Source organism: Oncorhynchus tshawytscha, linkage group LG04 (assembly GCF_018296145.1).
Source record: "Oncorhynchus tshawytscha isolate Ot180627B linkage group LG04, Otsh_v2.0, whole genome shotgun sequence".
In the NCBI taxonomy this organism is placed as follows: domain Eukaryota; kingdom Metazoa; phylum Chordata; class Actinopteri; order Salmoniformes; family Salmonidae; genus Oncorhynchus; species Oncorhynchus tshawytscha.
In genome coordinates, this window is record NC_056432.1 from 36,061,996 (window position 1) to 36,084,398 (window position 22,403).

The 22,403-nt window shown below is 43.2% G+C and overlaps 1 protein-coding gene across 8 annotated transcripts in view; it reads left to right on the forward strand.

Moving 5' to 3' along the window:
- Positions 1-21,698, forward strand: part of LOC112248640 (ARVCF delta catenin family member) — a 240,150-nt gene extending 218,452 nt beyond the window's left edge. For 5 of the 8 annotated variants that reach the window (XM_024417832.2, XM_042320685.1, XM_024417828.2 and 2 more), the window contains 9 exons: positions 9,818-9,945; positions 11,301-11,451; positions 11,744-11,936; positions 13,898-14,009; positions 14,092-14,242; positions 15,029-15,082; positions 15,624-15,718; positions 18,109-18,221; positions 20,103-21,697. In XM_024417832.2, the coding sequence (XP_024273600.1) occupies positions 9,818-9,945; positions 11,301-11,451; positions 11,744-11,936; positions 13,898-14,009; positions 14,092-14,242; positions 15,029-15,082; positions 15,624-15,718; positions 18,109-18,210 (986 nt within the window). In that variant the 3' untranslated portion in view covers positions 18,211-18,221; positions 20,103-21,697. Of the gene's footprint in view, positions 1-9,817; positions 9,946-11,300; positions 11,452-11,743; positions 11,937-13,897; positions 14,010-14,091; positions 14,243-15,028; positions 15,083-15,623; positions 15,719-18,108; positions 18,222-20,102 lie in introns of all 8 variants that reach the window. The other 3 variants (XM_024417827.2, XM_024417833.2, XM_024417831.2) reach the window with 3 other exon arrangements.
- Positions 21,699-22,403: the final 705 nt, after the last annotated feature.

The following is a 22,403-nucleotide window of genomic DNA, read 5'->3' on the forward strand; positions in this document are numbered from 1 at the left end:
TTTTGTCTGAGTACGTGATGAGCCTTGACAAACGGTGCCATCCAGCCCTCAAGGTGAGGCTGCAGAACAGAACACTAACCCTGTTCTCTCAGAAACATAACACTGCCTGGGAGACAGACGGGCTGTTATTAAAAATAACACCAAATACTGGAGACTAATTCTAACCCTGCAATGCCGTTTCTGTCTGAAGTGTGTCACTTACTGAGGGAAGATGATGGGTGTTATTCGAGGACTTTGAAAGGACCCTCTTTCATTTTCATTTAGCTTGTCAGTCTCTAAGTGTTCACCAAATAAATGAACTAAGAGGGGAAATAAAAAGATAATATCTTTAATGTTGTTGTCGGTGTGATCCTCTGTGCCGCGGCGTCGAGTGAACAGATTTGTTAGTCGCGAGGTTGGGGTTGCCGTGGCAACCTCAGCCCTATGCTATTTCGGTTCCAGGCGATACTCTACTCCTCTCTCTACCCTCTGCTGTCCACCACACGCCTCTTACTCTCTGCCTTTCCTACACGCCTCCCATCCCTCTTCTGCTTTCTCATCCTCCTCCTTTTCCCCGTCTCCTCCACATCTCTCTCCTCTCCCTATCTCTCTTCATCCTCCATATCCTTATCCATCTCTCACCCTCACGTTTTCTGTCCGCGACTCCATTTTGTGAGCAGCTCAGCCCCCCAGTTCCACGATCCCTCCCCCTCCCCTAACCCGATCTCCAGGATTTGAAGTCCTCTGTGATATACAGTCTGACACTAAAGCACTACGGGAGATCCACACACAGACATCAGAGCAGCCTGACCATCAGAGAGCCAGCCAGCCAGTCCACCAGTCAGCCGACCAACCACTGTGCTCTGGTCTGCGTTGTGAGGCCCTGACAGAGAGAGAATTAGTCCTGAGCCTCCGACCGCATGGGCCTTGGGATCTGAGCCTTATCTGCGGCCTCCATAATAACATCCAGTCCCCCGCAGGTCCAGATATGCATCTAAATGTGTCTGTCCGGCCAGGCCCGGCCACATGCGGAGAGGGTAGCTGCTCTGTTCCTAGACCTTCCCTGAAGTCACATATAATCCGACTAATGGTCACTGTCTGTTTGAGCCCTAGTGAGGATGTAGGGACTGGAAACTAACTGGCCACTGTGTGACTGGGCTGAAGGCAGGCTCTGAGAAACAGATTAGCCCATCCCTATGACATGTGGTCAGTTGCAGTTCCTCCTGGACAGAGACATTGACAATAGGTCGGTCAGGGTCACACCTGAGGTATATTATTGTCTTGCGTGACAAAGGTATCATATAAACCCACGGCCCAGAAGCTATTAGGAGCGATCACATTTTGGATCATTGGCAACAACGCCAGAGCACATTGCATTCTGACTGTTGATCCAGAAAGGTTGTCTTGATGCTGGAATCACAGCCTCTGGTTAGCCACCCTTTGGAACTTGTTGTTCAGGAGCGGATGAAGAACCACTGAGTGGTTGTTTTCTGTTCTGCTGGAGGACGATGAAAACGGAAACCTGTCCTTTTGGATTCAGAACAGGAAAGGTTTGACTTGTGGCAAGCACACAATGTGACCCGTTGAGGTGGCCGGCATCGAGGCATCCATGGGACGACTGGTGGCTCTCTCTCCTCGCGGTAGCTCTGGGCTGGAAGGTCTAGGAGACGTCTCACTCTGGGGTGCCTCAGCAGGACCTCATGATCCCGTTTCAACAGGAGGAAGGATGTCTGGTGTCTCCTAAAATGGCAGCACCGTAGTTGTGATCCAGGATACACTCTGAACCAAACTCTCAAGTATCCGTCAGCCTTTTGACAGTGTCTTCCCATTGATATACCATGCCAGCAGCCAGTGGTGTGGTGGAATGCCGACTATTATCCAGCCACCAGTCTCTCTTCTCTGTTCTGCTGCTCTCTGGGGGTATCTTTGATTAATATTGTAGCTAGCTGTCCATGAGATGGGCTGACCGCCAGTTACTCTCTGTACCCCATTGTCACCTTCCAACTAAATGCCACCAACTGTTTATTTGAATGAGTTGTGCCCTTTATGGTTGCGCAACGCCAATACCCACAGAGACGCCAATACAGAGAGAGAGCGGGAGAGAGGGTGTAAGCATTATTTAGAAGGCTTGACTTTTGCTCTTTGCCTCTAGTGAGATGGCTGTGGTTGAAAGTGGCTGTGCTGGTTTGAATTGGTGCCAGGGGAGAGATGAAGAGGGAAGAAGATGGATGAAGAGGGTGAGAGAAATGGAAAACGAGCTGGAAAGAGGGGGTGAACAGAGCTTCATTCAAACCTCATCTTCATTAGCGGTGAGGCCATCGACTCGTTTGAACTGAAAACAGGCAATTCTCCTATTTTCCAAGCATTCTATTTAGTTGTTTTTCAATTAAGCTTCCTTTGCAGTACACCCAGGGTTAACACACTGCGGCTATTGTCTTTTTAAAAGCAGCTGTAATGATGTGATGTGTTAGCTGCTCTCTCCGTGGCTTCCCCTGTGAAAGCATTCATTAACGTTAGCTATGACAGGGATGGGGATATGAAAACCTTAAGCATACATTCAGAGCCGGAGGGGGGGTCTCATGGGGTTAAACGTGCGCATGATACAGGGCTGGAATGCGGATCCCATGACCTCTGATGTACCCTGTTCCAAAAGTTGTATTTATTTAGTTAGTGTTTCATAGGGAGAGGATGTAACCCTCTGCTCCTTCTATCTCATTGCCTAACTTCACTGGAAAACACTGACCTGCTGTAAAAACGGATCCACTTTGCGGCGCGTTAGAGCTGTAATTGATTGTGGTTTCTGTCATCCTGCAGATGTTCATCACGTGATGTGATGGCCTTTTAACTGGGCATCCTATGAATATAAGCGTGTGGGTGGAAGAAGTGGGAGGCTTAGGTATGAGGCTCGCCTCAGATTGAGGTTACAATATGCTCCCCATTTTAGTTTTGATTGATGAACAACACATTTTGATAGAGGGCTAGTGTGTGTGTGTGTGTGTCAGCTTGTTTCTGTCAGTTAATCTGTAATGATGTTGCTGCTTGTCAAGCTGCAACACCTGCACTTTTAATTGCAGCCAAGAGTAAACCCACTTGAACCCTATTATTCTAATACTGAATTGATGAGCACTTGCATCACTCACTCGCCTCGACTTTACTTTGTTGTAACCTACTTTCACTCTCACACGGAGTGCAGCACACGCTTCCTCTCCTCTCGACTCTGAATTGAGCCACCAGCATTTGAGTTTGTCACCGCCCTATCAGCTGACTTAGAAGTGATCCCCAAGTGTGTCCCTCAGCGCGCTGGTTTGATGTCCCGCTCTCTCTTAGCGTTTGACTGCTTGGGAAAGGGCCACAGCAACACACTGCTCATCTGACCGACGTCTACTGGAGAAAACATATAGGCATGTACAGGGAATATACTGTACATGCTAGCCTTGCACCCAGAGGGGAGGATAATGTTTGATGTTAGTTTGTGCGTAGGGTGGGGATGGATGGGAGGGGTGTGTGTGCATTCATGTTTGTCAACATTTTATTTCGATTAATTGTAGAATTATAATATGTGCGGTACATGTCAAGGCCTTGAGAGAGGGTGAGTGCAATATGGGTTTGTGGCTCTAAGAACCAGCAATAGGGGGGACGGATCGGTCATGTCACAGCAACAACTGATTTATTCACCATGAATTAGAATTCCCTGCTCACAACCTGCCTGGCAAGCAGCTAGCAGGTAGGCGCTAACTAATGACGGGGAATTGGTGAATGCAGGTAATACACTGTACATGTCATGGCTGTGCTATACTAGTACAGCGTCACCCTACAGCAGGGGTAGGCAACTCCAGTCAGAGTGAATAGGGGCGGCCGGAACATAATTATAACGCTACAAATTTACCACAACTAAACCCTAAAAAATAGATTATTTGAAAATGGCAATTATTTCATACCTTCAATTACATTGAGATATGATCACATGTCTCCTGGGAACAGATTACCTAAATCAAACACATTTCTAGCAGAATTCCTGGTGATTTTACAGTCCCCCAACCCCCCTGTTGCCGACCTCTGCTCTATAGCCTACTAACTAGTCTGACATGAAGGTGAACTATGAAGGCGCACTGCAAACCATAGAAAAACAAATGATATGGGGAATCTCTGTGACTGACCCCAACCGCTATGCATGTCCACTGAAATGTCACTGCAGACCATAGAAATGAACCTTACAGAGTTACTATGTCAACGGTGGACATGGATGCCGAGTTTTGGAGCGCTTCTTCATTGGCTGGACATGTGGAGATCCCAGAGAGAGCTCTAGGAATGAGTTTAAAGGCCCTATGAATGTCTCTCCTTTCTCATGTGTCTCTGAGGGAACAGTACTTGGCCACGTTATCTGAGCCCTTGGCTCCGAAATAGCAATTTCATAACGGTCTGCCTGGAATTACACGAGAGCGGGGAACGGGGAAATCTACGATTGTTTATTTACAGAATCTTGGTTATTAAAACACTGTCTTGGATTTAAAGTGAACTTGGCACTGGGAGGTTTGAACAGGGCTGAGACTTGGTGTGAAAATAATCTGCCTGCTGTGAAGCCAGTGAGTCTTGATTAAATGGCCTTGAATTTGCAGAGTCTGCACTGACTGAATGTCTGACACAAGCAAAGTCGTATGGAGAAACGTATTGCTGTTCTGTCTGTTTCTGTTCTACTGTTTTACTGACTCTGCTGCCCAGCTGCGTTATGCTGTTTAAGCCTCAGACGAAAGCAGCTCATTTGTTGTCAGTCACACTTTAGCTGGCCTCTCTTTGATCACTCACATACTGTGGCCTCTGACTCACAGAGCTCCTTAGAAACCCGAATCCTCAACACAAACAAGGATCTTTCTTTGGTTACGACTGGCAACCCTTTCTCCACGCACCACAATTGGTTTACATGGTTGTGGAGGGATATTCTGGAGGGATGAGGACAGGAGCTCTGAAAGGAAACCGCTCTATGGACTTTCTGGATCTGGCAACCCCAGGATGAATGGACCAACATCCCCAATTTCCTCTTCCTTGAAAATTATGGGTGTGAACCCCAGATTTAGACTTGAAAATTGTTATTCAAGGTTTGTACATTTCCTGAAGACAGGTCTGCTCATGCCCAGAATGTAGAATGTAGCCGAGCTCTGCTCCCTCGTGTCTCCTCTCCATGGCTTTGGAGTAAGTTGTCTGACTCTAGACTTCTTCTTTTCCTCATTAAGGTGATGGTAAAAGGCCCTTCCAGAAATCCAAGTATTCTTCTTGGCGTCATCCATTGAAGCAAGCAGTACCACTTTCTACACTGAACAGAAATATAAACGCAACATGCACAGTGTTGGTCCTATGTTTCATGAGCTGAAATCAAAGATCCCAGCAATTTTATACACGCACAACCAGCTTATTTCTTTGGTACACAAATTCTGTTTACATTCCTATTAGTGAGCATTTCTCATTTGCGAAGATAATCTAACTACCTGACAGGTGTGGCATGTCAAGAAGCTGATTAAACAGCATGACCATTACACAGGTGCACCATGTGCTGGGGACAATAAAAGGCCGTTCTAAAATGTGCAGTTTTGTCACACAAAACAATGCCACAGATGTCTGAAGTTTTGAGGGAGTGTGCAATTGGAATACTCACTGCAGGAATGTCCACCAGAGCTGTTGCCAGAGAATTTCCACCGTAAGCCGCCTACGTTTTAGAGAATTTGGCAGTACGTCCAACCGGCATCACAACCGCAGACCACGTGTGACCACGTCAGCCCAGGACCTCTACATCCAGCTTCTTCACCTGCGGGATCATCTGAGACCAGCCACCCGGACAGCTGATGAAACTGTGGCTTTGTACAACTGAAGAATTTCTGCACAAACTGTCAGAAACCTTGTCAGGGAAGCTCATCTGCGTGTTTGTTGTCCTCACCATGATCTTGACCTGACTGGAGTACGGCGGCATAACCAATTTCAGTATGCAAATGCTCACCTACGATGGACACTTAACGGTTAAATCCCGGTTTCAACTGTACTGGGCAGATGGAAAACCATGTGTATTTCGTGTGCGTGAGCGGTTTACTGATGTCAACGTTGTGAACAGAGGGCCCCATGGTGGAGGTGGGGTTATGGTATGGACAGGCATAAGCTATGAACAACAAACACAATTACATTTTATCAATGTGCGATTTGAATGTACAGCGATACCGTGACGAGATCCTGAGGCCCATTGTCGTGCCATTCATCCACTGCCATCACGTTTCAGCATGATACTGAACGGCCGCATGGCGCAAGGATCTGTCCTGTAACTCAGTAAAATCTTTGAAATTGTTGCATGATGCGTTTATTTTGATGAGTATATTTTGGTTCAGTTTATTACTTAGGCTTTCAGCCTTCTCATTTCTACCAAAGAATGTATGGAGTGCCTCACCAACCACGATGTATCAATCATAAAGTGTTCATATGGTCTTGCCCACATAATTCATGGGTTTAAAATATACCTCTCGAAAGGACTGCTTCAAATAACAGAATAAATTGTTGGTTATTGTCTTTAATTTAAGCTCTGTGAATAATGTGTGTGTGTGTGTGTGTGTGTGTGTGTGTGTGTGTGTGTGTGTGTGTGTGTTAGGGAAGATACTCTGCTACAAATTACATCACATTGGAAAAATTACACTAAAGCCAACCTTAAGAGAAATATAGTTTACATAACTAAAGTTACTTTGAAGAAGTAGTTAACTTCATCCTAATTAATTTGTGAAAATCATATGTAAATCTGAAATGTCAGACTACAAATTGATAGAAGAGATCTCTTTGGGGTCGTGTCTTAAGAGAATTTGTAATCTTGCCTATTAAAAACACAAACTAGGTTTCTCGTGAAAGTTATGCAGGTCTGATGCCGATGAAGGAAATGATTCCGTACTTTACCCATATTTTCCTTTGTTTCTGCAAAAACAAGTTCCTGTAGTTTGCTACATGGCAAAAAAACTGCTGAAAACATTTTGAATTTAGTTCAACTACCAACAAGCTACTAAAATGTGTGCGTTCTGACTGACACTATTATTCAGAAAACACTGAAGGCAGTCAGTGTTCAGAACAGTCTTTTCAGAACCACCAGACGTTAAAGTGCAGAAGGCCTTGACTGTCAGTTTGTGAGAATGTGAATACAAATGTATTTTGATGAGGTTGAAGTACTTGGTTTTGAGTCCATAGAGCCAAGCCAAGCTGTCTTCCGTAGCGACTGGCTGTTTGTGTGGATGTATTACAGTATGAGAAGTGATCCTCCCCTGGGATGTCAAACAGCCTGTGGTGACCTTGGCAGTGGAAAAGGAGAGAGGGGTTCGATATACACTCTGCCTCTTTCTGACCAGCCTCAGACATCTGATAGCTGATAATGTAATTACACCATCACAGCCAAGCAACCATTTACTGACTGTGTTAAATAGAAAGAGAAACTTTGCTCTCAGATACTCGATTTTGTTGTATATGTGAAATCGATATCTACTTACCTCATGATTCACAATCCTAATGTATTTATGGTCCTGGTGCGAGTGATGATTTGTTGTAAAAAATCTATGTCTTGTAAGATCGACTGAATCTTTGTCTGTGGCAACAGATTATTTATTTGTGTGCAAATTAGTCTAAATGAGAGAAGTACCAGGTTATGAGTGGCAGTATTCACATCATTACAAACAATGACATTTGCTCTACCCTTTTTATAGTTTAAGTGATCCTAAACTGTCCTGATCCTAAACTGTGTAAACACAGTCCTAAACTATAATCTGTAGTCATAGTGATCCGACCATGTCAACAAGCTCCGCTTTACCTTGCTATCAGCTGCCATTACCGAGGTCTGTTTGAAATGTCACAACCGAAGAGGGAACTCACGCCTAGGGCTGTTGCGGTGACCGTATTACCAAACTAGTCTGATGGGTGACAATATTAGCCTATCACTTGTGAATTATATACTATCACTTGTGAATTATATACTATCACTTGTGAATGATGCCCAGCATAAGAAACAAGGCCTTTTTGCGACTTGTTCGAATCAGTCACACACCTCATGTAGCCTAGTCCAAAGTGGCCGAATAGGTTCTTAAAATTAAGCACATTAATCTGCTTTATAAGGCGCGTGAGTTTCAAGTTTGGGGAAGATAATTTTCACCATAAAAATGCGCCTTTTATAATAAAAGCATTACATGCATAATTGCATTGGTGGTCACTTTTGAGAATGGTGTTTTCCCGCGAATTGATTGCCCTTAGGCTAATGCTTGTCTTGTTGTCGGACAAAGTAAATATGGACAGCTTCCAATATCTTCAATATGAACATCGGAATTGGATAAGGGTGTGCACAGTTTCGTCCCTGATGTCTGTCTTCACTTGTAGCCTGTGAGAAAGACCTGATTACGTGATGGAGAGCCATGTGAGTGTGAGATGCTTCGGATTGCACAGCACACTCACGGAAAAGGGCACAACGCAGTACTCCGGGCCGCTAAAGGCATGGATTTCTTTAGGGTGCGTTACGTCCACAAAGGGAGTGCCGCCGTGAAACTCGAGGCATTATCAAGTGCTTGTCAAATTGTGAATGAGAAACTGTACTGCCTGTGCATAAACAAAGCAGAGCTCATGCCTTTCAAGTGACGTTTTTCAAATCATCATTAGTCTCATGCAGCCTTACAATGTATTAAAAATAAAAACATATTGCCCATTGTTTTTAGAACAACTAAAGTCACATTATTAATTCTAAATGAACTCTTTAACCACAACACAGAATAGCCGCATGTGCGCAGTCCCCCAAATTGTATTCTTCATACTATAAAATAATCCCATGGAATTCTAAGCAAATCTTGTCTACTAAATGAACTAGTGAGGCCCACAGCCATTTGGCATAGCCCCATCAGGACCAAGCATGTCTAAAATAAATAATGGATTTTTTGTGAAGGTGTAGACTATATTACATGGATTTATTAGACTTTTTAAAATGGCTTGTAGGTTATGTGTGGGAAGGCAGGAGACACTAAATATGTTTATGTTAATTGACGGTCAATTACCTTGAGACCGACAGTTATTTGCTTGACAATCACAGACTGACAAATTTTGGTGACCGCCACAGCCCTGCTCACGCCCTCGACTCAATAAAATCAGGGCAGAGTTTTGTGACTGAGGTCATTGATCACAGCAGAGATTTGTACTTTGAGAGCGACAAAGTGGCAATTAAGCCGATGGCTCTATTATTCTAGAAAAGCACTGATTCTGTGAGTGGCTGCTGACTGTTATCTGTGACTGAGCTACTGTACCTATTAAGAGTCGGTCACACTTACACCAGACTAACAACCAGTAGTATTAGTAATACTGTGTAGTATCACGAGTAGTATCCGTATGTAATTACACTTGTTGTTCCATTGTAGTTATGGAATAATGACAATGCCATTTTTAAATTGTTAGCAAATGTATGTGAGTTTTCTACCCAGTGGTAACAATAGCTTGGGTAGACTTGGCACCCTTGTTTGTCATGTCTTATCACGTTCCTGTTAATGCGATTTACTAGAGTGAGCGAGAGAGTAGTAATAATAATTCCCATAATTTGACAGACACCTAATAGTCTTGCCTGCCAGACTCATGTGAGGAGAGACTTGAATTCGAGATCTCAGTGTTATCTGAGCAGTTTTCACAGACTCTGATTGCCTGTCTCTGTTGCTAAGCTACATTACATGTCTCTGTTTATTTCAGTTGTTTAATAATCGGTCTCTGTTGCTTCTCTGCCTCCCTGTGTGTCTACTGTACCCTGTGTGGCTCTGTGTCTAACTTCCATGTCTCTCTCTCTCTCTGTCTCTCTCTCTCTCTGCAGGTTTTGAGCTGCTGTACCAGCCAGAGGTAGTGAGGCTGTACCTGTCTCTGCTCACTGAGAGCCAGAACTACAACACTCTGGAGGCTGCAGCAGGGGCCCTGCAGAACCTCAGTGCCGGACAGTGGACCGTGAGTCTCACACATACAACACACACACATTGTAATTAAGGGGAATAAGGTCTCTGAAGCTCAATAGGAAGGACCAGTTACCCCGAATGGAGCTCTGCAGTGTCATTACCAAACACCCTCTGTTTGGTTACTGAAGTGAGTAATAAGAGTGTGATCTCCCGTCCAGCTCAGGGGCATTATTTTACCATCACTAGTGTAAAGTACGGAGGCTATTCATGCTCTTCCCTTCAGGAATGGAATGTTCATAGTCAATACAGTGGCTATGTTAGGCCTAGAGAACTCTGGCATGCTAGCGCCATCGTGATTCAGTTTTTAACACATTATGTGTTACGCTGTAAACATATCCGTTGCCACGGCATGCATCACTAGGCTCCAGTTGGAAAAACACAACACCAACAGACAAGATGTTAGATCGATTTGGATCTCTTTGTTCATTTAAATACAACAACACTTACACATGACCTGTACCGTGTGTATAACATGTGAAGGCTACAGTACATCTACGCCCTGTATAACCTGTCGCCGTTTTCCTTTTTGCTCTGATTTCTATCACTGTTCTGCACTGGTGATTTTGTTGTTGCTGTCGTTGTAGTATATATAGAGACAGATTCCCTCCCTCCATGGTTTTCCATTCAGTTTGAGCGGAGGAGGCTGATCGCCTGTCCACGCTCTAGGGCAGCTGCTAACACGTCAAACCTCTGGCATGGAGGAGATGGACATTACTTGTCCCTGCTCCCTATGAGGATATCTCAAAGCTTTTCTTTTGTTTTAAATCCTCTCTTCGTCCCTTTCTCCCTGCTGCTCCCGAGCTGTTTGACTCGGTGCTGTCTGTTTTTCTTTTAGGTTTACTACTGCCACCCAGTGGTCTGGTGTTGCGCCAGTTTAATTACATCTCTGGGGGATGACGGTGTTCAGCAAAGGAGCTCTTTCATGTCAAACTTAATGTGTTGTGTTACAGGAAAAGAGAGAGGAAAATGTGTGTTTAATCAGAGACAACAACCAAAAGCAGTCAAATCCAGAAATCCACTGTTGGCTGTGCTACTGTACAATAATTGAGTCTGTGGGGGGGCGGGCATGCAAGCGGGCGCACGTGTGTTGCTATGTGTAAGTGTGTGTCTGTATTGGCTGATATTATTCTCTCTACATAGACTGGTTATCCATAGCCAGCATGAATGAATGAAGGACATTTTATTTTCGTGTCAAATCGTCAATTGGCAACCCATCCCTTATGGGATTAATTGACACATAAACGAACATTACAATAATTCACTGTAGTAATTAAATGATAGTTATTTTTCCGGCGTCCTCTGCATTGCGTATCGCATACACAATCTGCATGTTCCCTCTGTCCCTAGTGGTCCAACTACATACGAGCCACTGTGAGGAAGGAGAAGGGTCTTCCCATCCTGGTGGAGCTGCTGCGTTCTGATGCTGACAAGGTGGTCCGAGCCGTGGCCATCGCCCTGCGTAACCTCTCCATCGACCGCCGCAACAAAGACCTGATCGGTACGATCACTGACCACATAACCTGACCACACATGGTCAACACAAGGCCTCTCTGTAGGGCAAACAGAACAAGATTGGGATAAAACACTTCGGAATACGTTGGGATTAGATAGCTGTTAATGAGGATAAGAATATGATTGTTGAACCTGTGTATGTCTTTTGCTGAATAGGAATGTGTAAACTACTTACTGTAGATAAGAATGATTGTAGATTAGTCCAAATTTGAATTGCTTGATATCGAGCATTTTGTACAATGCCCTTGGCACCCTGCCTTTTGACCTCTGCCCTGTAGGGAGCTATGCCATGAGGGACCTGGTGAGTAACCTGCCCAGTGGTCAGCAGCGGCCAGCTAAGAACCTGGAGGAAGACACAGTGGTGGCCATCCTCAACACCATCCACGAGATCGTGACGGACAGCTCTGAGAACGCACGCTCCCTCATCCAGGCCCAGGCCATCGAGAAACTGGTGGCCATCAACAAGACAAGGTAGGATGATGGCACAGTACAGACCAATACCAAACATTTCTTGACTTCTTGGTTTTATTTTTGTATTATTTGTGTGTTTGTGTTGTATTTGCTAGGCATTCTACTGCACTGTTGGAGCTAGTAACATAAGCATTTCGCTGCACCTGCTAATAAAATCAAAGTTTATTGGTTGCGTACACAGATCTGCAGGTGTACACAACCAATGAACTTTGATTGAGATTTGATTTACAACATAGTACAGTACAGTACAACAGAGCATAAGGCAGCTTAACAATTGAATGGTTTCCACATTAGCTATACTAAACCTGTTTGCAAGTACAGAATGTACATTAATGACTACATGCGCCACGGGCCTCCCTCCCCATGAGAGAAGTGTCCATACTTTTAAATTATTTTGACATCAAATGCAATTAATAATATCCATGATATACAGTGTATCCTGCAATCACTCAAGAACCAGGATTGTCTGCTGCTGGCCATATACAATGTAATGACCCCGTGCCTTTTCACGTCCTCTAGGATGGGCGTTAATGGCCTTTTTAATAATATAAAGTGCTATAAGCTGGATTCCTTGTCATATCATTTCGATCTGCAGAACATGACTTAGATTGAATAGATAAGCCCGTATCGTGTAGTGTCTGGTTTGCAGGAAACCTACTATAGTGCACTTCACCGGAATACTAATTACTATGAATAGGAATTCAAGAGATGCTTGAATGATTTCCCAGTTTCCACTTCATTTCATATCACTGTCCTCGTTTTCCTTTGACTGATCGGATCTTCTTGATCAAGTCAGCGGGAGACGATAATGTCTCTTTTGATAATGTCTCATTCTACAACCTATTGATGATTTAATTAAGATTAGTTTCCAATGGGGATTTTACACCCGTACTTTATTGAATTACCGTCAGGTTCAAAGTTCTGGTACAAATCCAGTTGGGCACCAAAGGAAGCTCAAACTATATTTATTTACCACAGCTGCATAGCACACCATACAGGTCACACAAGCACATATGTTTATACCTTCCAACTAGGCCTTCCTATATCTAGGATAAACAATCACTCTGTTGCTGGGCAGGAACTGAGTCTGTTCCTCATGTTAGGGGAAATGTTGTGCCCCTCCAGGCCTTTAACAGGGCTTCTTATCAGTCAGCAGAGGCCTTGTGTTATTGGGAGTACACATTCCTAATTGTCTTACTGCGGTCCACTAAATAATTACACTTTTCACGTGTAAAAAGCTTAAACCCAACACTAACATTCAATCGTTAAGAATATATAAAAGTGATACAAAGTATGTAGTGATATAAAACAGTGAAGATGTAAGCCGGTGTTATAGACCAGTCATGATGGTCTATCAGCTGGTACTCCAGACACATGGCTCCTCTTCATCCCATGTGGGAACATTCTGGCCTCTGAGACACGCCCTCTTTGTACTTTCCCTCTGCCCAAATACAATGCACGTTAGATTAGTCCATCTAACCAATAACATGAAAATCACTGCTGCTAGGCTAATTATACAATTATAAATGGACTAAAACGGGCTCAAGAAAAATAGTCTCCAACAATACCAAATAAATGTGTTTTCCCTAAACCCATGAGATTGACTTTGAAGTGATGGAGAACCCCCCCCATGTAATTAACACTAAGGGCTAAGGAGTACTTAATTAATTGAATGAAAGGAAATGTGTGCGGCCATTGGGGTGTGAATTAAAAGAAAGCTCCTGGGGCCATCAGTGGGAATAGATGGATGATGGCTTTGAATGTGAGATTGATTGCATTCGGCTCCCGCCTCCACTAGCTGCTGGCATTGGTTGGGTCCAACGTTCTGGGTTGTATTCACTAGACTACCGGAGCTTGTCCAATAAACACGCTTTTGTTGCAAAAACATTTTCCACTGCTAAATATGTTGCTATGGTCTGCACTTATGACCGCAACCCTGCTTTTCCCCCTGTCTCGCTCAGCCAATCACCACGTGAGAACAAGGCTGCCTCCCATGTGCTGCAGACGGTGTGGAGCTACAAGGACCTGAGGAACGCCCTGACCAAGGAAGGATGGAATAAGAGCCACTTCCAGGTACACGGCAGAACGTGCATGCGCGCACATGCACACACACACACATTCACACACTCATGTGTCCTTATTCTCTCCCTCTCAGTCTACAGCAAGCGGCGCCCCTAAAGCAGCCAAGAATGGCAAACCAGGCTACGACGACACTACCCTGCCCCTGATGGAGAAGAACCAAGGTCAGTCTGTGACAGCAGGCGAGACTGGGGATCCTCCGGGCCTGGCCTACTGTGGTGAACTGAGTGAGGAAACCATAGATATAACTGCTCTGAATCTATGGAGGAAACCGCTGGTGTCTGCATCAGACGTCTTGATTAGAATGAGTGCTGAGGAGGATGGCTCAATCTGAACTTTGTTTTGTGTGTTCTCACTCATAGCCATAATACACACTTTAGGGGCGCTATGCTTGAAACCTTTCGCCCTCATTGTTCTGCTGCGTTGTTTGGTGATCTTCATGTGCTATAGTCAGTACAATTGGGAGAGTGTGGTCTGGAGAATGATGCATCATGGGTAGATTTTTCTAATCCAATAGTGTGTTCCCAATGCAAATCCAAGCATGTAGAGTAGGATATGAAGTTGGGTGTCAAGCCGGCCCAAAGGAAAAATATATATTTTTGAACATCTAAAGGTAGATCAAAACTATGAAGGAATTATAATGGACCTATAGGTTTTCAAAGAACTGTCATTTTTCTGGCCTGAATCTGAAATCCCGACGTGACCCTCGAGTCAAAAGGATTGCCCAACCTTGACATAAAGGGAGGTACTGTAGCAGCCTAATAAACGAGTCGAGGGCATGACAGCACTTTTGTCTTCTTGTTTCTGGGCTTGTGACCTTTTTTTGCAACCATACATATACACATGAAGTGCGGTTGTCATTCACACCCATTCTCAGCCTGCCTGCGTTACTGGTTAAGTGTATCAGCAGACAGTGACTGAGGACCATTGGCCTGAAAGCAACATTGGCTCATGAATCAAACTAATTGTATGTGTGGTGCTCATGATAAAAACGGCGTATAAATGCTTTTCAGGCACCAAGAAAAATGGAAGTGGTGATATGATACCTATGGACGAGCTTGGTCCAGGTAAGACCGAGTTTGCATGACCTCAATCGCCGCCGACGAACGCTAGTAGTCCCAGATGGAATGTTCTGATCTCTAGGGACGACTGACAGTTCAAGATCCCCAACAACACAAATGCCAAAATGGAAATTCTAAAAAAGTTTGTAGGGTACATTTTTTGCAGTATTTGGAATGAACAATGTTATTAATTGTTAGGATGCTGTAACGGTAGATGGTGCAGTACTGTTTTACTTATGATGCTGTATGCAAGACCCCTCTCTTAACAAGATGTTGGTATAAGGATGGGCATTAATTCAGTAGAACAGATGGCAACAGGAAGTGTGGGCAATTTTCTGATTTGAAATGTTCTCCTCGGTGCTCCTCTTTTCAATGAAAATGCAAACAATTGTCTTGTTTCCTCTCTAACTAATGAGTTCTTCCTCTACGTCAGATGTGTGGCACTCCAGTCCCGGAAGGCTACATGCAGCTAGGCTACTGTAGTTTCCAGCCAAGCATTTAACAGTGATATCCTTCTGTGATCTTCTCTCTCGCTCTCTCATATTAGATGGCTACTCCACCATCGACCAGAGAGACAAGGACTGCAAGTACAAGAGTAGTGGCGACGGGTCAGTGGACCTGACAGACCGGGAGCCATTGAAGGTACAATGGTCTAGACCCACCCATTACGACCCATCTACAGCTACACTGACTAGTGGATCAGGCTGTTAAAGCACAGGAGTCGCGATGCTCCGTTTCTGTTAAGATAGCCTGAACCCGTCTCTCTTTAGTGCCCTTGCCCATATGCCCACGCCAGGCTCTTTCTAAGAAAGGAGTTGAGCAGCAGTTGATGTTGTCGTCTGTCGAGCCGGGTGCCACTCATCTAGCAGTCCAATTTACTGGATGCCGACAGCAGATAATTGAGCGTAAGCTTTGTGATTGTGAAAGTAATTAATGTGGGACTGGTGTTAAGTCCTGCTCTTCAATCTAGAGAGAGAGACTCACAGGAATATCTGGTTGTGAAGAACTAGAGGTGGTTCGATGGGTCAAACATGCTAACACAGCTAAACTTAATGAACTGATTGCATGTAATATGATTACAAAACACCTTTTAGCTGTAATCAGTTACATGTAATATGATTACAAAACACCTTTTAGCTGTAATCAGTTACATGTAATATGATTACAAAACACCTTTTAGCTGTAATCAGTTACATGTAATATGATTACAAAACACCTTTTAGCTGTAATCAGTTACATGTAATATGATTACAAAACACCTTTTAGCTGTAATCAGTTAGATTACCAGCCAGTGGCGGTTCTAGCTTGTATGGCTCCCTGGGTGAACCCCCCCTCATTCTGCACTAACTGTACTTTTTATTGTAACAACACAAATAAATAATCATAACATTTAAAACTATAAAAATATATATGTATAAAAATAAGACTTATAAATATCAAAAAGAAGTAACAAAGACAAATGGAAACAAATTTGTGTTGATTTGGCACTCGAGCATCAATACATTACCCATCCCCCAACACTGTCAACCAAGAGTCAAGACTAAACCAATTCACCTTGGTGGTGTGCAGACTGGTTTTATATTATTCTTAACCATTTCGCACAAACCAGAAAAAAAAAGCAACAATATGTCTGTGAAAATATATATTCACAATATTATGAATGAATTGTGGTTCAGTTGGTAGTGTGACTGATTTTACTAATTGCATTAGTACTGTATGACGTTAGAGGTACGCTATTTGATAGATTCCCCCGCTCCCCCTACCTCGGGCTTCCAGTGGGGAGACCGACCCATCTCGTACTTCTGAGTGGGAGACTTTCCCAGGCAGTAGCCTGCCTAGCTCACAAACTAGAATCAGGGCGCCCACTTCGACCAAGTTAATTGACCCACAGTCCCACATATCATTGACGTGACGTGCAAATGTCACCATTATTTTTATGCGGGCGCCCCGTGCCGCCTATTTTTTTTTTTTCATATATTTTTTATATTTAACTAGGCAAGTCAGTTAATAACAAATTCTTATTTTCAATGATGGCCTAGGAACAACATCGTTCTGCCCCTGAACAACGCCTTGTTCAGGGGCAGAACGACAGATATTTACCTTGTCAGCTCGGGGATTCGATCTTGCAACCTTTCGGTTACAAGTCCAACGCTCTAACCACTAGGCCACCTGCCACCCCAATGTCGCCCTTACCTAAATCCGCCACTGTTACCAGCTAATGTATTGTAATCAGATTAGATACTAAAAAGCTAGATGATTAGTTATTGGCTTACTTTTAAATTTAGAACTGATATTTGCTGACACTTTTCTGTTTTCTCAATGACATTCAATTCAGCATTGGATAAAGTTTACGTTTGTTCCACCTGAGCGCGACCACTATGATGACACACCAAAAGCGTTTGATGTATCCTTTTTGTCTTCTTCTAATGCCTCTTAAGGGTCATCCAAAAATTACAGTACTGATTACAATTTTGGACCGGTAACTAGTGACTAACGGATTCAATTTAGAAAGTAACTTTCCCAACTCTGAACTTCAACTAACACGGTTATCCGACCGCAGCTGTTTTTTGGTCTGACGATTACATAAATAAGTGCTTAGTGTGTAACTGCCAGCTTTGCAGCCTGGAGACACAAATGCTTGTCAACATACAGTATGCTTTATAAGTCCTGCAAAACCTTCAGAAGCAAATTAGCTGTCAGACAGGACTGGAGGTGGCAGATATGTTCTCTGATGCCTACAGCCCCCACCCCCCTTGTTTTGAATTGACTGAAGCACAGAACTAATCAAAACTGCTCAAACTTGCTTTCTACACCTCCAGAAGGCTGATACCCAAAATGCAACTGCTGTTTGAACGGCTTTGTCCCCCTCTGTTTGCATGCGTAATTTGGTTTCTTGTTTCTAATCGCCTTTTTTTCGGACTCTAAAAGCTTCCTTTATGCTTAGGAACTAACCCTGGCATTCCACTCCTCTGTAAAGACTATATTTATTGACCTTTTTGATTTGCTGTTAACCCCTTCTCCCGTTGCTGCAGAATGAGACAAATACGAAGCACTATGTCAGGAGTAACAGGCCTGCAGTCAATCTGGTGGATGCTTGTGACGTTAAACCTCAGCCTGTTGACTCCTGGGTCTAAATGCATGCATGGTAGGTCTTACAAATGTTTGTTTTCCACTTTTTGGATTGTTTGTCTCCTTTTTGTTTGCTCCACCACCTTTCTGTTTTAGCCCTCACACACTTCAGTGCTGGTTTGTATGTTTGTTTATGGTTGACCCAGAGTAGTTGGCTTATGACACCAAACTTCATTTTCACAATTTTGAAGCACCTGTTTGATGCACATCCATCTGTTGAAATATGCACCGTTTCCCTTGACTAATTCACATGAAATGAGGTTTGTTCTAAATGATGAAAGGGAACATCTCTTGACCTTACGTGGATCACACACGCTCCGCTCTAAGGAATAGCTTTTAGGATGAACACGATGTATCCCTCTCCCTATCTACGGTCATGACGCACACTGTTCTCTGGGACAGAGAGCTCCTCCAGATTAAATAATGGATACCTGGATGAACATAGCCAAGCCAGAGGAGCCGGTCTACGTGTAGACTGTCTGTGCTTGGCCAGGCTAGCCTTGGCTGCTCTGGGTTCGCTTCGTTACAGCTCATTGTACAGGATCCTCTCATCACTCACTCATATCTGTCCTCCTGTCCCATCGCTAATCGCTGAGTGTTTCTGCTGTGGGTGAGAAGCTGTGGTAGTTGGGTGAGAAGCTGTGGTAGTTGGGTGAGAAGCTGTGGTAGTTGGGTGAGAAGCTGTGGTAGGTGGGTGAGAAGCTGTGGTAGGTGGGTGAGAAGCTGTGGTAGGTGGGTGAGAAGCTGTGGTAGGTGGCTGATCAGCAGCAGCTCTTTAGAGTTAAAGGGCCGTGTCTGTCTTCATTGCTGTTAGTCTCAATATTCTCTCGTTGCTCTACCATCACTCATCCTCCTAGGTGAAATGTAAGGGATCAGCTATACAGCTTTGATTGACTCCATGTCTGAAAAGCAAAATGATTATCGGCACACAGTTGATTATTTAATACGGCTTTTAAAAATATTTTGATCATCACATGATCTTGTCAAGTCAATGCTAATGAACAAAAAAACATATCTAATCTAACAATGATATGCTTATTGTTGACATGGACATTAAGTCTATCATGTAAGACAGGATAATCATACGAAAGGCCTTCTTCACTATTGTATTTGTTAGGGATCCCCGTTTGCTGCTTCCAAGGCAGCAGCTTCTCTTCCTGGGGTCCAAACACATTAAGGCACTTACATCACACATAAAACAAAATATAAAACAGTACATCATATAACATTATTAACCACTACATATCTACAATACAAAATGTATAATACCACCATACAACAATATTACAATGTACATGTGTGTAGAGTGTTGTGTGGATGGTGAAGAGACCTCTGGTGGCGTGTATTGTGGGGTATGCATGGGTGTCAGAGCTGTGTGCAGGCAGTTTAAACAGACAGGTCGGTGCATTCAGCTTGTCAACACTTCATTTGTGTGTTAACCAAGCTGTCTTTTTGCAGCTGCCATTCAAACATGTCATCCGAACATCTCTCTCGCAGTCTTTTGTCTCCATTTTACATTGGATTTGACATCACTCAGTCTTTTGTCTCCATTTTACATTGGATTTGACATCTCAAGCATATAGGAATATTGATTTATGTATTTTAGTATTGTGATTTTGAGTTACTGTAATACCACTTGCTCACTCTGCCCTCTGACTTACTGTAAAAGCTTGATTATTCAACTGCTTATAAAACCTGGCCTGCGTCACATGGCACCCTATTCCTTTTAGAAGTGCCCTATTATTGACCAGGGCCCATTTTTTGGCTTTGATCAAAAGTAGTGCGCTAAGTAGGGTGCCTTTTTGGGACGCGTCCCCTGCTCTACATAGGAGTTCAGATCTGACATAATCACCAGTGTCCCCCTCTCGCTCTGTTTTTTTCCCCCCCTGTATTCTAGGCTTAAATAACAACAGCGCAACATCTCAACTAGATGAGGATTTCCCACGTCATCACTGCCATAACACATGGAGCTTATTTTGATGTTGACTCGTCAGCAGATAGACTTTGTAAATGAAAGAGAGAGAAACAAAACAACAAAAAATGATCATCCATCAGCCAATGTTTCATGCTTTTTGAATCAGCAAATGAAATGTATAGAACAGAAAATCAAAAGAATGACTACTTCTACTACTACTCATATCTACATTCCCACTGGATGGACAAACATAGTGTACACGAACATGAGGACTGACTGGAGCAGCTCTGGTGTCAGGATGGAAGAATGGAGGCAGTTATCCTCCTCGGGATACAAGTGTTCTAAAGCTCTGTCTTTACACTTACTCTAAGGATGATCGGTGGTGGTGTGAGGCAGGAGAGAACGTTATGTTTGTTGATTCTACTGCTTGCAAAGGTGGAGGGAAAGGGGAAAGAGAAAATTGAACTATTTAATTTTCATGTCAAAATGAAGTTTGCTTCCAATTGTTTATTTCCATGTAACAATTTAGCTTTTTGTTTCCATTTTTATTTTTGTTTGTCTTTCCTCAAGGCACTGTAAATTGTATTTGTTTGTAATATTGTTTTTCTTTTGCTGATCTGTCTTTTTCATTTTAGTTTGAAGAAGTGTGGACTATTGTGGTAGATGGCAGATGAATGTTGGTGTGGTTTTAAGTTGGGGACTTGATGAGCGTCGCTTAAAGGAGCTGTAACAGACTCCACACATGCGCTTACAGACTCCACACATGCGCTTTTCACACGCGAAGGCTGTCAAACACATTTGTCATACAATGGTTCACTGTGTTTCTTTAAGTGCACTGGGATCATTGCTGTGCAACTCATAGGGGACTGACTGGGTGCTGATTCAGTTCATAAACCCACAAGAATTTCACACACCTGCAAGTGTTGATTGGAGTTAGGGAAGTGAAATGACATGTACATTTGGTTGGGTTACTTATAGCTGTTGAGTAAAACAAAATGAAAATATATTTTCTGAATCGATACAGTCGTGGTTGTTTGCTGAAGGAATATGATTTACTCGGTTGGTTGCTGTTTGCCATTGATATGTAATAAAGTTGAATAGGATATAAGACATTTTGTTTATAAATGGATTGCGTTTATGAAGGAAGGGAGAGGATTATGTCAAGTACACTGAACAAAAATATAAACAATTTCAAAGATTTTGCTGTTACAGTTCAGATATGGAAATCGGTCCATTTAAATAAATTCATTGGGCCCTAATCTATGGATTTCACATGACTGGGCAGGGGTGCAGCCATGGGTGGGCCTGGGAGGGCATAGGCTCACCCCTTTGGAGCCAGGTCCACCCACTGTCGAGCCAGGCCCAGTCAATCAGAATGAGTTTTACCCCACAAAAGTGCTTTATTACAGACAGAAATAACCCCCCCCCCTTCTGAAGAAGCTGGGTGTGGAGGGGCTGGGGTGGTTACACGTGGTCTGTGGTTGTGAGGCTGAACGTACTGCCAAATTCTCTAAAACTACATTGGCGGTTTATGGTAGAGAAATTAACATTATCTGAAAACAGCTCTGGTGGACATTCCTGCAGTCAGCATGCCAATTGTGTATGCTCCCTAAAAACTAAAGACATCTGTGGCATTGTGTGACAAAATTGCACATTTTAGAGTGGCCTTTTATTGTCCCCAGCACAAGTTGCACTTGTGTAAGGATCATGCTGTTTAATCAGCTTCTCGATATGCTACATCTGTAAGGTGGATGGATTATCTTGACAAAGGATAAACTGCTCACTTACAGGGTTGTAAACACATTTTTGCAAAACATTTGAGAGAAATCATATTTTTGTGCCTATGGAATGTTTCTGGGATCTTTTATTTCAACTCATGAGACATGGACCAGCACTTTACATGTTGTGTTTATATTTTTATTCAGTGTACATGCTCCTGTTGTCAAAGGGTAGAACCTAAAAGCGTTTTATATTTTTGTTGGTTTTATAAATGTATATTAGGGTCAAAGAAAAGCAAAAAACAACAAAAAAACAAGACAAACTTAATTGTGTACTCATAACAGGTCGTTTCGGAAGCACATTCATTGGATAAAGGATCACCATGTTTGTAAACAGAAATAACTACATCATTTAGGTGTGTATCAAATCTGTAGAGTCATGTTAATTACATATTTATATTTTGTATGGTTAAGATTGAAAAAAGAAGACCTTTAATCTTCAGCTTTCTTTGTAAAGGTGTGATGGACTGATGACCTGGTCTCCAAATCTTTGTCGGAGATTAGG